The 18,738-nt window shown below is 41.1% G+C and overlaps 1 protein-coding gene across 8 annotated transcripts in view; it reads right to left on the bottom strand.

Annotated features, from left to right (window-relative positions):
* AIG1 (androgen induced 1) overlaps positions 1–18,738 on the bottom strand; it is a 243,070-nt gene that overhangs the window by 58,750 nt on the left and 165,582 nt on the right. The window contains exon 4 of one of the 8 annotated variants that reach the window (XM_034669217.1): positions 5,894–9,785. The exons of the other annotated variants lie outside the window; for them this stretch is intronic. Within the exon in view, the coding sequence (XP_034525108.1) occupies positions 9,774–9,785 (12 nt within the window). The 3' untranslated portion in view covers positions 5,894–9,773. Of the gene's footprint in view, positions 1–5,893; positions 9,786–18,738 lie in introns of those variants that run through there. 8 annotated transcript variants of the gene reach the window in all.

Genomic DNA, 18,738 nt, shown 5'->3' with positions numbered 1-18,738 from the left:
TCTGTGGCACAGTTAGGGAGCTTCAGGGAGGAGCCAGCAGCCAGGGGCCACTGAAGGAATTCTTTTTGGGAATGTGATGCCAGAGGTGATCCATGCTGTACCTTAAATTGTAAAAGCAACTTGAAAGTGACCTATATTCCCTTCCTCCATGAACATGGCACAGTGAGTGTTCGCAGTTCTCACAGAATAGCACCTCTAATTACTGTCCTCAGACAGTCAAAAGATTACAATATGATGAGACACTTGCAGGCCTACAGACCTGTGACAGTACAATGGCCCAGGGGATCTGGTTTGCTCGGGGCGGGTGGGGGGAGGCCACGGCAAAACTTCACATGGCAGGAGGCATACGAACTGGGTCTTTAAGTGTGACTGGGGCATCAAGGAAGACGTTCATTCACAGAGCCAGGAAGAAGTGTGTGAAGGCACAAACACATCACTGAGAGGTCCGTTACCTATATAGGACATGAGGAGAACGAGAGTTCAGTTCCCACATGTCAGGTAGGCATAACCCAAATCATGGAGGGCTTTATATGGACTTTGTCCTGTAGCAGGCTTTTAGACTCCTTCCATGGCGTTTGACGTAGATGAGGTGGGAGAAACAGACTTGGGCTTTAAAATTTGGTTTTTTTAAAAAAAAAGAAGTTTCTTTAAGATCACTGAAATCTGCTTGTAAACTCGGATTGAAGAGTGTGATGAAATTAAAAAGGTCAGTGGAGATATGTTACTGTTTCTCACTTCAAAAAATTAATAACTCTATATATTTTGTGGATATGCAGCTTTAGTTTGGTGACTTAGTCCCGTATGAATATGGTTTGGAGCAAGGTAGCCCCCTTCTTCTGTAATAGAAAATTATAGGTTTTGTGCTTTCAAGATTAATGTATTTTTTTTTAAATTACTTATGTATTGCATCCAGGAAATTATTTTTTATTTCTCTTCAACTGCTGGGTTTTTAAATAACAAAACTATTTGAAAAAGAGGGTTTACTTAAGAGAAAGTCATACTGTCATGGTCCTTGAACACAAGTTTACTGAGACCCTATTAAATTTCCTATGCAGTACAGGGAGCTGAGCATACAGTGGCCAGTAAGGTCTGTTCCTTCTCCCTAAAGAACTGTTCCCACTACATTGGGGTCTCCTTCCTTCATGTTATCTGTAGCAATTTGTGGTATGTTAATGTATTATATAACCACCCCAGCTTGGAAATGCATTATTCTAGAAGTGTCCACATCACTTCTTTTAATAATAGGCCATGGAGCAGAACTAGTCACAATGGCCCCACCTAACTGTGGAGGTGCAGAGAACCATGAAGGATGATTCTTTGGTGAGCAGAAAATGACCCTGTCTCAAGTATGTACTACAGAGAAGGTCCCAAACATCACGGGGTTACAGTCAGAGAGAAGAACATGGGCGAAGGCATGAACACATGAGGACTTTTGGGGAAACAGTGAGAGTTGCTAGTGGAATGGTCTGAGGTTAATCTAGAAAAATAGGTTAAATCCCAAAGTACAAGCCTTTGAAGGCATGTTAAGAAACTTGGACTTTGATCTGAAGATCATGGGGAGGTTTTAAAGAAGGGAACCAAATGGTCAGAATTGTGTTTTTAGAGAAATACACTTACAGTGGAAGATGCTGATATATATGGATAAGTAGATTCTGTTGAGCTCAGAATAATTTTTGAGAAGCATGCAAATAACATTAAAATCCTAGTTTCTTATTTTTGAAGTTTCTTTTTTAATTTCAGAGTGCTCCTAACAGTGGGTTTTGTTTTCTATACTTGCTCCCTAAACTTGTCAGTGCATCACAATCCTTAAGAAGGTTTTAGGTTTTACTGACTACAGAAACACCTGATTACTTCTCCTCTTCCCTGGCCTTCTCCCTGTACCATCTCCCATGGTTCTCTCTTCCACCACCCCTCAACCCACCTCCTAAAGTGCTTTGTAAAACTTCAAAACACTTTTAAGGAGGGTCGGTCAAAGATAAGACAAAATAGTAGCATGAATAGCATCTCAGAAAGAGAGAGCCTTTCTATGTCAGTGGATTGAGGTTATTCTCACCCCTGCCCCTGTAGCTAGCTGAGGCCCTCAGTACACATGGGATTTACCCCCAACCATGAGCAAAAAGTCTGGTCTGATAGCCTTTCTTGTAAACTTGAATGTAGAGCCATTCATCTCTCATTCCCACGGTGAATGCGTGGTTGAGAGGAGGCAGGTTCCTTCTCTTGGGAACAGCCACAAAACCAACAGGTACCCTTCTCTGATACCAGTTCTTTCACTAGCTATTCCCCATCCTTGAGTCTTCCCAGGTGCTCCAGAGGCAATATAGCTTCATGGTTCAAAGGGTGGCTCCAAAGCCAAATAGCCCAAGTCTAAGCCCAAATCTACCACCTTCCCGTCGGCAACCTTGAGCAACTTTCTCTGGGCCTCAGCTTTTGTAAAATAGAACTGATAATAATATATGCCTCAAAGGATCATTATGAGATGTGAGTTTTAATTCATGTAAAGACTTACCACAGACAATCACATGTAGTAAATGTTAGACAATATTATTTGGCAACATGTCTCAAATGGGAGATCTCACAAAATAACTCCAACTATTTTTTGCATATACCACACGAGCTACTGTTACTATACGATTTCATATAATCCTCATGCAACCCTAATGAATTTGGCTTTTTCTGAGGTGAGAGACTTCAAATCTGTATGAGCTTAATTTTTTATCTTATTTAAATTCAATTAGTTAACATATAGTGTACCATTAGTTTCAGATGTAAAGTTCAGTGATTCATCAGTTGCATGTAACGCCCAGTGCTCATCTACACCACATGCCCTCCTTAATTCCAGTTATACCCAGTTATACTCTAACCCCCCACCCATCTCCCCTCTAGCAACCCTCAGTTTGTTTCTTATAGTTAAGAGTCTCTCTCTCTGATTTCATCTTGTTTTATTTTTTCCTCTCTTTCCCTATGCTCCTCTGTTTTGTTTCTTAAATTCCACATATGAGTGAGATCATATGATAATTCTCTTTCTTTGATTGACTTGTTTTGCTTAGCATAATACCCTCCAGTTCCATCCACATTGTTGTAAATGGTAAGTTTCCATCCTTTCTGATGGCTGAATAATATTCCATTGTGTGTGTGTGTGTATGTGTGTGTATATATATATATATATATATATATATATATATATATACACATATATACCATACCTTCTTTATCCATTCATCTGTTGATGGACATCTGGGCTCTTTCCATAGTTTGGCTACTATGGACATTGCTGCTATAAATATTGGGATGCAGGTGCTCCCTCAGATCCCTACATTTGTATCTTTGGGGTAAACACCCAGTAGTGCAATTGCTGGGTCATAGGGTAGCTCTATTTTCAACTTTTTGAGGAACTTCCATACTGTTTTCCAGAGTGGCTGCACCAGCTGGCATTCCCACCAACAGTGTAAGAAGGTTCCCCTTTCTCCGCATCCTCGCCAACATCTGTCATTTCCTGACTTGTTAATTTTAGCCATTCTGGCTGGTATGAGGGGGTATCTCTTTGTGGTTTTGATTTGTATTTCCCTAATGCTGAGTGATGTTGAGCACTTTTGCGTGTGTCTTTTGGCCATTTGTAGGTCTTCTTTGGGGAAATGTCTGTTCATGTCTTCTGCCCATTTCTTGATTGGATTATTTGTTCTTTGGGTGTTGAGTTTGATAAGTTCTTAACAGATTTTGGATACTAGCCCTTTATCTGATATGTCATTTGTGAATATCTTCTCCCATTCTGTCAGTTCTCTTTTGGTTTTGTTGACTGTTTCCTTTGCTGTGCAAAGGCTTTTTATCTTGAAGCTCCAATAGTCATTTTTGCCTTTGTTTCCTTTGCCTTTGGAGACGTGTCTAGTAGGAAGTTGCCGTGGCTGAGTTCATGGAGATTGCTGCCTGTGTTCTCCTCTAGGATTTTGATGGATTCCTGTCTCAAATTTAGGCCTTTCATCCATTTTGAGACTATTTTTTGTGTATGGTGTAAGGAAATGGTCCAGTTTCATTCTGCATGTGAATATTCAATTTTCCCAACACCATTTGTTGAAGAGACTGTCTTTTTTCCTCTGGATATTTTTTCCTAGTTGACCATAGAGTTGAAGGTCCATTTCTGGGTTCTCTAATCTGTTCTATTGCTTTATATGTCTGTTTTTGCGCCAGTACCATACTGTCTTGATGATCACAGCTATGTAATAGAGCTTAAGGTAAGGCATTGTGATGCCACCAGCTTTGGTTTTCTTTTTCAGCATTCCTTTGGCTATTTAGGGTCTTTTCTGGTTTCATACAAATTTTAGGATTATTTGTTCCAGCTCTGTGAAAAAAGTTGATTGGGGATTGCATTGAATGTATAAATTGCTCTAGGTAGCATAGACATTTTAACAATATTTGTTCTCCAATCCATGAGCATGGAATGTTTTTCCATTTCTTTGTGTCTTTCTCAATTTCTTTCATAAGTGTCCTGTAGTTTTTAGAGTACAGATCTTTTGCCTTTTTGATTTGGTTTATTCCTAAGCATCTTATGGTTTTTGGTGCAATTGTAAATGGGATTGACTCCTTAATTTCTCTTTCTTCTGCTTCATTGTTAGTGTATAGAAATGCAACTGATTTCTGTGCATTGATTTAATATCCTGCCACTTTGCTGAATTCCTGTATAAGTTCTAGGAATTTTTTGGTGGAGTCTTTTGGGTTTTCCACATGGAGTATCATGTCATCTGCCAAGAGTAAGAGTTTGACTTCTTCTTTGCCAATTTCGATGCCTTTTATTTCTTTTTGTTGTCTGATTGCTGAGGCTAGGACTTCTAGTACTATATTGAACAACAGTGGTGAGAATGGATATCCCTGCTGTGTTCCTGACCTTAAAGGAAGAGCTCTCAGTCTTTTCCCCATTGAGAATGATATTCGCTGTGGGTTTTTCATATATGGCTTTTATGATATTGAGGTATGTTCCCCCATCCCTACACTGTGAAGAGCTTTAATCAAGAAAGGATGCTGTACTTTGTCAAGTGCTTTTTCTGTACCTATTGAGAGGATCATATGGTTCTTGTCCTTTTCCTAAAGAATCTTCTTCACTGAGTCTCCAAACCCAATGATTCCAAGTGGTTTTAATTTACCCTTGTTTATGATAAAATAAATGTTATTCTGATTGATTGGCAAATGTCTACCAGCAGCAATAAGAGCAATTATGTTTGACATGAAGACATTATAAAATCTATAACCCAAACCTTTAAAGCCCGTTTTGAAATGTCAAATTTGACTTATGAGAAACAGTTATAATCCTGCTTCATGCAAAAAGCATTAGGTTAATGCTGGAGCAAAGTACTCTTGCCAAGCATGTGCTGGCATAATTAATCAGGGATATTTCAGAAACCAATCGTCTCCAAGAGGTTATTGATTTACTGTCACGACACATTTTCCTTACGGCGGCGATGGTGCTCCAGAGCTGGGATGCACTGGCATGCGTGTTTCACTGACTAAGCCTTCATCTGTCCTCCTGGCCGCCTGCCATCCTGCACTGACATCTGCAAACACTCACATTTGACAGCTTCATGCCTGAGCGTGGTGGCTTCCAAGTTGATTAGGATTAGTTCAGAGGGGTTTTGGACTAGTCTGAGTGTAATCGAAGGCAGAGAACTGTGAGTCTCCAGAGAGTGACATGTACCTAGTAAATGGCATCATATTAATAGAGAATGTGCATGCGCATACACATGAATGCAAATGTGCATTTGCAAATACATCCATGCGCACACACATGCAAACACATGTGTGTAAACACATCCATGCACACACATACACACGCATAAACATACTCATGCACACACGCATAGGTACAAATGGACACACGCACAGAGCCTACTTAAGGAATGGTGCAGATTTCAGTTTTAATATTGAAGCTTATCTCTACTATCTATTAAACTAAATTCAAGTCTTACAGAAACGTTATTTGAAACACATACAAAGCAGCTATAACTTAGCTCTTTTTCACAATGATTCCATGATTTAAAGTAATACTATCAGAAGAAGCTTTCGCAGCACAGAGTATTCAAATGTTCTCCCAAAGGTTACAGGGAAAAGTCAGGGGAGAAAGTGACAATTTAGCTCACGGCTCGCAACTTTTTTTTCTGTTGCCTCTTAACTTGGTTTTGCAAACAGAAAAGGACACAATTTCTACACAAAGTAAAGTTGATGGTTACAAAAGTATGGATGGACCAACAGTAGATAGTGGGTGGAGAGAGGTCTCCAGGAAATGGATAACATCTCTGCTACCCTGGACACAGTGCATTAAGTTCAATGTCCCTTCTAGGTCTTTTTGCAAGCCATATTCCCCTGTACATTTTGTGTCCTGCTTAGGCTGCATTGTTGATTGTACGGCCAACACTGAGTACGGATGAATGGGGACTCAAGCGGCCGCATAAGATCTTCTCTCTATGGGGAGGTGAAGAGAAGACAGAGCCAGGAAGCCATTCACCCTTAGCAGTCTACATGACTTCAAGCCAACTGGAGTCCTTCTGGACCCCAAGCTTCTCATCTGGAAGAGTCTGTAGCAGTCGAATGAGGGATCCTGTTTAAGTCCTGACAATTCATGTCTACATCCTTGACGATACGCTTCTGTATCCAGTGTTTATATCTGCCCTTTCTTCCTCCCTCACTGCGTAAACTTTCATCTGAACTATGACACATATAGTGCACAGACAGTAAGTGTCCAGGAGATAAATGTTCACAAAGTGAACTCACTCCCAAAACCGGTACCCACATGAAGAAACTGAGCATTGTAAGTCCCCCAGAATATCCCTCTCAAACCCCCTCTTGTCACAACTAATTCCCCCCTCAAGGTGACCAGTACTCTGACTTTGAACACAACAGTGGTTATGTTTCACTTTAAAATTTACATGAATGAAATACAGTTTTTTTTTGTTTGTTTTTTTGGTGCCTGGCTGGTTTTGCTCAATATTACGTTGGTGAGATTCACCCGTGTTGAGGTGTAGGGCTGTGGGTTTCCACTCTCACTGCTGTATAGTACTCCACTGCATGAATACAACACAATTTATTCATTTATTCTACTGTTGATGACACTGTGGATCTTTACAGTTTGATCCACTTAGAAAACATGCTGCTATTAACATTCTTCTGTGTTCTCCTCTTGGCGAACACATGTTGGCATTTGTCTCGGCTATATACTGAGTGGGGATTTGCACTGTACGTGACTGGGTGCTCAGCTGTAGTAGACAATGCTGAAGAATTTTCCAGGGTGATTGCACCAACTTACACTCCCATCAGCGGTGTACGGAATTCCACGTGTTCCACATCCTTGTCAGCCTTGATACTGTCTGTCTTTTTCACTTCAGTTGTTCTCATGCTTGCCCTTTCAATGACAATATTGCATGCCGAACCGTCATCACCTTTGGACCAGGCTGTCACAGTGTGGTAGGTCAGGTTCCCTGTGGAGCAGACCCTGAGACGGAAACCCACGCGCAGAAGGTTTATTGAGGAGTTTCTGAGCATCAGCGCATGTCAGGGCAGAAGAAGGAAGAGCCATGCAGCAGAGGGACAATGGAGCCTGGGACATGGTCTCAGCATGGCTGACCCACAGCGAGCTCGGAAGCCAGCTCTGACCTTCAGAGCTGCCTCTAACTGGAGTAGGTGGGCCAGGTCTTTATACCCTCACACACCAGTCATAGGGCACAGGCTGCCACAGGGAAGGGACCTGACCTCTATCAAGACAGTTCTTCTTGGGATAGGGTGGTTCCAGGAGAGGACATCTGGAAGCACTGAAGAGGGCAGCACTCCCAGCTTCTGGCGAAGTAAGTGCTTTGTCCCAGAGGGGGCCTGGGTGGCACAACACTGCCTCCACCGAACATGGATGGTCTTAAGTGCTATTTGCCAGCTCATTCTGTGTCTTGGCTATAGAGTCAGCAATGCAGTCAGCTAAAACTCTATCTGTGAAATTCATTGAGGGAATATCTACCATGATGAAAGCCTGACAGTTCACAACTGCTCTGCAGGACTATGAATGCGCTGACATTGGCATGGATGAGAACTTCGTTTTTTAGGAGGCAAGCAGCTGGTCAGTATATGGTAAAATCCCTCACTAACCATTTCATTTGGGGGCTATAAAGTCAGCTGTTGTAATTTTACACATGGTTATGCACGACTAATCAGCCTCCTTGACATGCCACTGGGTTTCTTATTAACTAGGATATAGTTGGCACTTCAGGCTCTTTACAACTTGTTATCAATTTGTAGCTATTCAACAATTTATTCAGCTGAATAAGGCATAGGCTAGACCATCTAGTTTTGGTGAGCATGGATTTGAGATTCTAGGAATCATGCCAGTCACATGGACGACACATTCTCATGTGAGACTGTGCTTATGGGAGGGGTTTCTGGAGGAAGAAGTATGCTTTGGGCTCCAAGTCTAGATCTTAACAAAGTGACCCTAGGTTTTATTTTTCCTTATGGCCTATCCTTTGTTATTTGCACCCACAGACCAATATTTTAAACAACTTTATTTCCCAAACCATATATATCAACTCATAATCCTCCCCATTTTAATATAATTAATCAAAGACATACATTTTGGCCAGCTTCGGATCAGAATGAGATCAACAGTATTACTTCACAGCTCACAGAGTTCGGCCAAATCAAAAACCTGACATTTTCATTAGCCTCTGCAGCCTAATCAAGGGCAGAAATACATTTTTGTAAGCTTAAATGCAACTCGTGGGCTGCTCCCCACACCTATTTTCATTGACCCCTAGCAGTCAGGTCCCCATTGTGCAGCTATCTTAGGTAAGCAGAAAAATCCCCAGTGTATGTAGTGCTGCCTGAAATTTGTGTCTCTTTACAGGAGCCCTCCTCACTAGTGGATATTGGCCTTCAAGGGCTGTTCATGGGCTTTTGTCTTTAGGCCGACCCCTTGCTCCAGCCAATGTATCTCCCTGACTCAATATTCTTCTTGCTCCTACAGTCATGAACCGAAGCTTTCTGGGAGCCACTAAAGAAGAAAGCAGGATGAGAGCAGAGCTCACTCAGAGGCTTTAGAACCCTCGCTCTCAAAAATCAGAGAGGATGGAGGGGAAAGGACAAGAGAAAGACTATCCCACAGGATAAAATGAGGAGCATTATGGGCTGTGTGAACTAGCTATAGCAGGCAGTTCCGGAATGCTGGGGCTAGGAATAAAGCGAGCTGAGGGTTGTACCAAAGCTGTGTGCTGTGCTCTACGAGGATGAGCACCTTAGGGGTTATGAAAGTGGAATACACTGAAAGTGTAAATTGATTCGATAACTGTTTTGCTAAATTTATGAATATGACCAAGCATAAAAGATTAGTAGGGAAAGCGAGGGTGCGTTAAGAATATCAAGCATCCTTAGAGTTAAGGAAACTCAAATAAATCCTTCTCCAGTGTGGAGGAGGACCCCTTCCTCTGGCCTTAGCTGATCTGGGGTCTGACCCACCACGGTGATTGCTTCAGTCTAGAAGAAACAAGGTGTTTTCCGGTGTTTGAGCAGAGATGTTGGAATCCTTCAGATGCTTGAGCAGGAGATGGTTTACAAATGTAGATGAGGAACAGGAAAGGGAAGGAGAGAGAGGCAAGGGCCAGCTTGCTTCCCTGAGTCATGTGCATATTCTTGGGCTCTGTCTAAATTTGTCCCTGGTCATATTATTGTCTTTGATCGATTCTTGACAGATCATCTCAGGTGATTTCCGTTTCATACCTGCAGGAAATGGGCCCCAGTCTTATCCTTGATTCCTTTTAATTCATCACCTATGGAGCATTACAGATAAGCAGGATTCTAAATCAGAGTAATGAAGAGAAATGTCACTGAACGGTATCTGGATGCCCCTGGTGTGGGAAGAGCTAGAGATTCAGCAAATGAAATGCATATCCTAAGAGGCACTGACTTCACAGCCTTGCAGGGACAGCAGGGAAGGAACATGCACACAGGGCTTTCAGACAGTAGGTGCTTCCACCTCTTTGCGCCATGAGGGAATGGGTGAGGCTTCTGCAGAAACACGGTGAGGCCAAAGGCATGACCGGGTTACTTTCTGTCATTTTAAGTTCACAGGGAGGATGAGCCGGTCTTTCTATAAGGGTCTCTCTCACAAAGCTCTCCCCTCCCAATGAGGTATATTGTGTTCAGCTCTTGCCAAACTTAAATTGCATCCATGTTAAAGAGGAAAAAAGACTTTAGCACATTCCTTAGGGGAATGGAAACAATTTATTTTGTTTGTTTCTAATGGAGAGGGTTAGCTCCAAAATCTCACTGTGAGGTCTGAGAATCTGGGTTGAGGACCGCCAGGCAGCCAGAGGGAGTGGGAGAGGGAGAGAGGGAGAGAGAGAGGGGTGAAAGAGTGGGGGAGAAACAGGGAGAGGGAGTGAGGGTGGAAGAAAGGGGGAGAGAGAGAGAGGAGAGAGAGCAGCCACTGAGACCTTATCCGGTGATTGAGACAGCAGGGGCAGCCAGTTATAAAGCCACTGCATAAACTATAGTTCCCGGATTTAGGGCAGGAACACATACTTAGCAAAGTATATGAATTGATGTGTTTTCACAATATTTAGTTTTTCTTAAAAATGCTTGTTTTGTTTTAAAATTGAAACCTTCCTCTGCTGCTCGGCACAACCAAGTACAACGTCGTTTGAGGGGGTGGTGATTTTTGTTTGTTTGTTTTGTTTTCCTCCCTGATATTCAGAAAATGGAACGGCCAATCTTCCAGTCACCTCGCTTCAGAGGAGGGAAGTAGAACGCATAAATGCAAATGACCTGGGCGATCACAAGTAATGAGCTTTTGGAAAGACTCTCTGATTTCCCAACATGAACTGGATGATGAGAAACATAAGCGTGATTTCTCATCTGCTGGTGTCCCCAAAAGCTTATTTTGTAATATAATTTATTTCCAAAGGGTGGGCTTAGTCTCCTAACAAGAGTGGAGCATTGTCACTGCAAAGCTGCAAATGTCAGTATACAGCCTCAGGGTTAACATGAGCGGCATAAATAACCAGGAAAATGCATTCTTCTCAGAGTTCCCAAGCCTGTAATAAGACTGCTGGCTTTTCAGTGATATACAGTCTCTTTTTATGTTCGGCAGAGAGCAGTATGGTTTGGGTCTTGGAGATACTCTTTGATTGCTTTACAGAAACCAATCAATAACACACAGGTAAAGTTTTCTGCAAGATACATAAATCCTATCAAGGGGAGACCAGCTGTTGTGAGATTCTGGATGGGCTCCAGTTTCTAACTGGGGAGTCTCAAGGAAATGATCCTGAATCTGGGGCTTTGTTTGGATTTCAATGGAACATAATCGGGCGACATCTGGTCCCCCACCTTGTGCTGGCTTGGCCGCACTTCCTCCACCGTGGCTCTGGGCACCTCCTGCAGGGCTTCCTGTGAGTGCCAAGGACCAGTGCCCTGCCTGTCACCAGCTGCCAATCAGTTTCTCACAGTGGGGGACAAAAAACGAACTGGGGGCCCTGAAGATGCCTGCTGAGAATGACTATAAAAATGATCTTCAAATGCAATTTGGGTCCCACTGCCCCACAAGTTACTGGACATGAGACAAAAAAGAATTTTAAAACTAACTTTGGGGCGGGAGACGGGGGGGAAGCTAGTAGAAGGGGATCAGGAAAAGCAGAGGAAATTGGTGGCAGTGTGGGGCACAAGGTAAAAGAAAGGTGGAGAAGGGGTGAGAGACCTAATGAATAAGGGAGAATAATAAACAAATTCATGGAAATACATGTACTCTTACTAATAAGCAGTAACATTCAAGTGACAAACTATTTTCACATATTAAATTAGCAAGTCTTTCTTTTAAAATAAGAATACTCCGTGTTGCAAGGAGGAGGTGAAAAATGCACGCTCCTGAATGCTGGACAAAGAATGCATGGCAACAGCTGTTTTGGATGGAAACTGACCCTATTATCAAGGGCTGCGAACCCTTTCCCAAAGACTGAATTGAACTTCTAGGTCTGTGCTAAAGAAATAATAATCAGCCTAAATAAAACAAATAAACACAAGATAAAAACACACTCTTCCTCAGCTTAGTGAACAAAGATATTTTCCCTAACCCTATTTACAACAGCAAAATAATTAAAAATTACCTTAATGATCTATAGTGAGGGAATAGTTTTTAAACTAAGATATATCCACTCCACAGAATACTACATAGATACCAAGAAAAATACTTATATTATCATACTTAGACATCAAAGAACATCAAAGACTACTTATATTATCAAATGTAATTTCAAAAATCTTGTTTTTGTTTCTAAAAGGAAGACATTATAACATTAACAATGACTTCCTTTGTCTGCAGGACCACGAGTGACCATCTTTCTTGTTTCTACAGTTTTGTATTTTTTCAAATGCTCTTTAATTTGTGCATATTAGTTTATTATTAAAGATAACTTCATGAAAAATTTTAAAGAATGCACTAAAGAAAATGTTGCCTAAGTATAGGAAAATACTTGAATGTTTTAAAGAAAACACAGAAATACGAAGAAACAGGGCTCAGCTTATAGTAGAAGCTGAGAAGAGGAGCAGGGAACAGGGTAAAAATGAGCCCGTTCCAGATATGAGAAATAAAACAGTGAGGAGGAGGGAGAAACGTTAAGTCAGTGGTAAGAAAGAAAGAAAACCAGATAAAATCGCAGGACACAGAAAACGAAGAATACTGGATCCCTATGGCTTTGCCGGAGGACATTTCAAAATGCAAGGTCACCAGAAGCAGTACTGGGGCAAGGCCACATGCCTTTGCACACCGTGAGGTCAGAAGATGATTGGGCTGAGGGGAGGCAATGGATGAATCTGATTTCCCTTGTCCACTGTCACGGCCAGGAGTCCTGGAGTTTTCAGTTTCAAGTTTTCAAGTCAGTCTGTTGGGACATATGTGCCCCAACACATATTCCTTGTGGCTTTGCCCTGCTAACTGAATGGTCTCCCGCTTAACTCAGGTGGTCATTTGATGCATGATATCTCAGGCTAGCTAATCAGATTTGTTTGCAGAGAAATGTAAAGGTGAGAACTTAGAAAGGATTGCAATAATCATGCATATTGAAAATTGCTGAAAAATTGATAACGTGTAGGCAGAAAGGTATACATTGCATGATTCTCATGTGTGGTCCCCTATGAGTGTCTTTCTCCGGCCCTTTGGGAAACTCGAAGGGAAAGCATAATTGTTATGTGTCTTTCTAAGATCTTCCACTTGCTAGATTGTAAACCTTTCTTTAAAAAATAAGTCTTCGATTTTAGTTCTGTGTGTTGTATATTGGCTGCCTCTATCTTTTTCTAATCCTGCCTAAAATCCCTTCCTTCACTCTAGATACCCTTAAGAATCCCTACTTCTTAAAACGCATATATGATCAAGTAGTAAGTAAATGGGATTTCTGGCAGCAATTTCCTCCATCTGAAGGCCACAGCTTTCTAGAATTTCCTTATTTTTTCTGCCTCTGCTGCCCTTTTGGCTCTTCAGCTTCCCATACAGTCAGATAAAAGAAGCCAGTTTCTGTTTCCCAGCACCACCATAAACATCAGGCGGGTCTGTATGGTAATGTTTTTCCCACAGTAAATAATTCTTCCTACCTCTCGCTTGTGGATGGAGCCTTCAATTTCCTAGAGAAAAAGTATCTTGGTGATTATGTCACCCTGTTTTAACAACATGAAGTATTTAATATTTCCTATCCTACTCGGATTATATAAACCCATTTACCTTCCCCTGGTACAGTTTAAATTTGCAAGTAGATTTAATATAGAGATGTTTTTTGCTAAGCCGTATTATGAAAACACTTCCTCTTGCAAATTCTCCAGTTGCCTTCTGTTATTTATTTCACTGCCACGTCCATGGCTGGGCTGCAGCAATTGTGGAAATCCTCTTAGCAGCAGCACCTTGAGTGTGTCATCTAAGTCTCTTTTTCAATAGTAGGATGAGTTAGATTCCCTCTCTCTCTCTTATAACTCACACGTTTGCTGAAAGATAATCATTGAGAGAAATTGACCATAAACTAACCATTTGCTTTTCCCAGAGTCCAAGGATTACCAGCCCATTTAAATTACTGCACTAACATCAAGGAAGGAAAAGAACTTCAAGAAGTTCCTTAAGTCACTGCAAGGTTAGAGTTGTTTGCTTAGCTCATTGCTCTCATTGGAGGTGTCCTTAACTGGATTTCTCTTTTTCACTGGAGACAGTGGTAACTCTAAGCGAATGAGGGTTCCTCTAACTTTTCATTTTTGTGGACTCAACCCACTGTGGGGTTAGTTTGGAGGTGATTCTGTTTCTCCAGGTGAGTTGACACACTTTCGACTCCAGCATTTGAGACATTTTTATAAGGAGGAAAGGTAAGTGTTAAGATTTTTATGTGTTTTTGTAATAGCTTTATACTTCTCCTCTGTAGATTCTGACATTTAACCAAAGCTACTTTTCAGGGGAAACCTGTCTGTTTAGGTCAAGGCCATCAATATTCACACGCCACCCCCAAATCCAGCTTTGCAAGGGTGGCAAGTCGCCAACATCGAAGAGCAAGCAATGCTTTCCTTCTTCCTTCCCCAGTCCTCTGGAACATCAGCTGTGCGTGGGTTACAATGAGGCTCCCAGGTCATCTCCAGGCTGTTTGCGTGTGTTTGAAACCCTGGGACTCTCATTTTTAATTTTCTCCCCTTTCTTTTTAGCTAAAGAGCTGAAGTCAAAGAGAAAGCCACACTTTTTTTGTTTGCTACTTTAAAGGAGTGAAAGTAAGAATGAGGCAAACTGTGGGCTTTCTCTATGCAAAATGTACTGATCAATGAATAAGGAGCTTTTGCAGGTGTGAGATGAGAAGCAACTGGTTAAGGGAAGGGCTCTGAGGTTGGATATGGGTAGCATTCTAGCTTCGTACTTACTAGCTTTGGGGCAGAGAGTCAGCTTATTTAAGCCTCAGTTTACACATCTATAAAATGGGGTTAAAAAGAATAACTCACCTAATGGTATTCAGGAATAAATCAGACAATGTATATAAAGTGTTCATCATAGTACCTGGCACAGAATAAGTGTTCAATAGATGTTTGTGTTGTCATCGTTTAATTGTCCCAACTGCAATCTTTCCTTGATTCTTCCTTGTGACCACAGTACACCAGAGGGTTTTGAGTGAACTTGGAATACAGTGGCCTTAACGAGCCCATATAGGGAATCTATGATCATGGATGGATGAATGAAAGAATAAATGAATGGATGGCTCTTAAAGAGAATCAGAGGATAGTAGTAAATTCCAACTATTTAATAAACACTGAGTACAATTATATATATTGACCTGATATAGTGGCATGGGGAGGGGTGTCTGTAAGAGTAGAAGACCCTTACTGTCTTTATTTACCCCCTTCTCCAATATGACTTTGGCCCACATACTCTACAGAAATGGTTCAGTTGGCCTCCAGGTCACTATAACCAAATCTTAATGTACTGAAACTTTTAGGTAGTTCATATGCAGTAAGTTTAAAACCAAATTCATCACCAGCCATCTTTTCAAGTTATTGTTCTTCTAGTGTTACCCAAACAAGTGTTCAAATAAGACATTGAGAGTCATTCTGACTTCTTCCCTTTGTATTTCTGTTGGTAAAACTGGATAGGAAATGCTAGGAACAAACTAGGGTCTTTTTTTTGGGGGGGGGGTATGTTCCTAACTTTGGCTACAAGCATATTAGACATTAGAAGCCTTATGATGATCAAGTACATGTAATTCTGGAGCTTGGAAAAAAGCTTTAGCTACATGGTAAATGAAGTCTTGGGTGTAGATAAGCTCACTTAGGAGAAAAAGTATATACTAAGACCAGAGGGCCTAAGAACATGCCTTGGAGAACTCCATGTCTTGTGCTGGATGGAAGAAGATGAGCCTGCAATGCACAGGAGAGGAAGTAGCCAGAGATAAACAAGGAGAACCAGAAAATGTTGTGTTAAGGAACCAAGGGAAGAAAGATACGAGGAGAGAGCAGTCAGTAGCATTTGATGCTACTGAGAAGGCAAAATGAGGATTGAAAAGTGTCTACTGATGTTCTGGCAAATGGAGGTCAGCAGAGACCTTGGTAAAAGCCACACAGAAGTTGATGAAGACAGAAGACAATAGCGTAGTTGATCCTGTTAGTCCATATTATCCAATCTAAACTCTTAGGTCTGGAATTTAAGACCTTTCTTTAATTGTTCCTCAAATTGTTTTCAATGTAAAGTTTCATTTATAATCTCCAAAGTGGCTCTTTGCTTCAGCTATGTCAGTGTCCCCCCCCCGCCCTTGGATTTCTTTCTCCATTCTATTCACATGTCCTTCTTTGATTTTCTCTGCCAATTAAGTCCATGAAATACCTTCATTAGTTAACAGAGGCTGCAGGGTAAGAAGAATGTGAGAGAAGAAAAATCTTTAAGCAAAAGTCTTATGAGTTTTGCAAAAGGGTGTGGGTGAGAACAGAAGATATTGCTTTCTTTAATGTTAGCAATGATTAAGAAGAAATCTTTGCACTGGGATGACTTGTAATTCAGCATTGCTGAGTCAGGCAAACATTAATTCTCTTGATGATTTGAGTCATAATTTGCCAGTTGGTTGTTCACAATTCATGAAGAGGCTGAATGAACTCAGCTCATTTGAATTTGTTCAGCATGTTCAATACTTTCCCATTTTATGATAGATTAAACGATGTGGAAGACTTTTGTCTTTATTTTACTGATGAGGAAATCGAAGGCTTGCATTCTCTAGCATTCGTATAGAAAAGGTTTAGTCTAGTGGGAAACATCTGGCCTTTGTCTTTGGAGAAACCTAGATTCAAATACTGCTGATGTCAGTGATTAAATTGGAGGACTGTGGGTATTTATTTGGCTTTTCTGATTCTCAGTTTTCTCATCTGTTAAACGGGGATAGTACACATGGGATTGTCATGAGGACTAACCATAGCTGGGCATAAACAGGCATTGAATTGTTATTAGTTTCCTTTCCTTTCCCTCCTTAACTTTCAAAATCCCAATAGAAAAAGCATCACCAACTGCACATGGGTACACTTAACCCTGAGAGCTAGCAGGGTGTGATGAATGGTAAGAGGACTCAGTCTCTCACCAAAGTATATGTGTTTGTAACTAAGTCTCCATCTTCCACAGACAATATTGTACACAAGTAAGAATCAGAGCTCATGAAGGGGCGCTCTTGGCCTGTTGGACTGACTAAGTTCATAGGGTCAAGACAGACTGTGCATGTGTGAGGAGAAGGACCATGAATTACCTTTCTGTCTCCACATGTCTTAGTACAGTACTCAGAACCTACCAGACAACCCAAGAAACATGGGATGGTGTTGGCTAGTTAATGTAACAGATGAAAAAGGTTGGGTAGGGTGCCTGGGTGGCTCAGTTGGCTCAGTGTTGCCTTTGGCTCAGGTCATGATCTCAGGGTCCTGGGATGGAGTCTCGGGTGGGGCTCCCTGCTCAGTGGGGAGTTTGCTTCTCCCTCTTCCTCTGCCCCTCCGCCCTGCTCGTGCTAGCATGCGCAGTCTCTCTTGTTCTCTCTCAAATAGATAAAATCTTAAAAAAAAAGAAAAAGAAAAAGAAAAAAGCCTGGCTTAAAAAAAAAAAAATCTCAACTTGGCTTTGACACAAACTCTGCTTGACCTGGGGCAAATTACATAAAACATCGCAATTTTAGTTCTTTCCAGAGCCATTTAGAGCCAAAATTTTGTGAGAACCAAACCAAACCAAACCAAATACAAACCAAAAAAGCAAGCATAAAACTTTTTGTAAAAATATAAATGCTTAACTCTAATAGTTTAACCCATACACACATGCAGAAACTGTTATATATTCCCACTGAAAACCCCAAAGACTCATAAGTATTGCATTTGTACTAATTTCAGAGGTTTCATTTTTTTTTTAAGGGTTTTCTCAATTCTTTGCAGAGGTCGGTGAATTTTCGTTTCTGTTGTTTTTTACAAAGTTATGCTACCTGGAAATATTCAAATTTTCTCTAAATAGTGAACAGTACATTTTAAACTTCATTTTAGTGACCCAGGTGGTATTGAGAAGGAACAAAATGGATGGGACCCCAGGATCTTGGAATACTCCCTAAAAGCCATCCGGCACGGATCAAGGCAGTAAGCTGCCAGCTGTCTTTGAAACTGACAAAGTGACTTCAGTTAAAATGACACGGCAGCTTTAAAATGATTCTTTCCAAAATAGCCATTCACCAGGAAGTCATAGGTTGTCTTAAATATTTAGTTTCTGTGACTCCAGCTGCATGCTTTAGGGGCAAACGAGACCAAAGGTTGAAAATCTTTCCAAAGCCAGTTAGATGATTTAAGATTTCCAGGCCCCTCCTCTCATCATTGTCTTCAAATGAGGAAAGAGAAGTGAGCATTGTCTTAATTTTCCCATCTACTACTGTCATTTTTACAAAAGACTGCAGTCAGAGGAAATAAATAAATATATATATTTTTAATAATATTTTTTTATTATGTTAGTTATCATACAGTACATCCCTAGTTTTTGATGTAAAGTTCCATGATTCATTACTTGAGTATAACACCAAGTGCACCATGCAATATGTGCCCTCCTTAATACCCATCACCAGCCTATCCCAATCCCCCTTCCCTGAAGCCCTCAGTTTGTTTCCCAGAGTCCATAGTCTCTCGTGGTTCATTTCCCCTTCTGTTTACCCCCCTTCTTCTTCCCTTTCTTCTCCTACTGATCTTCCTACTTCTTATGTTCCATAAATTTTTAAAAATCTT

Source organism: Ailuropoda melanoleuca, chromosome 10, assembly GCF_002007445.2.
Source record: "Ailuropoda melanoleuca isolate Jingjing chromosome 10, ASM200744v2, whole genome shotgun sequence".
Lineage (NCBI taxonomy): Eukaryota > Metazoa > Chordata > Mammalia > Carnivora > Ursidae > Ailuropoda > Ailuropoda melanoleuca.
The sequence above is the reverse complement of the archived record's forward strand: the minus strand, read 5'-3'. Positions and strand labels throughout refer to the sequence as shown.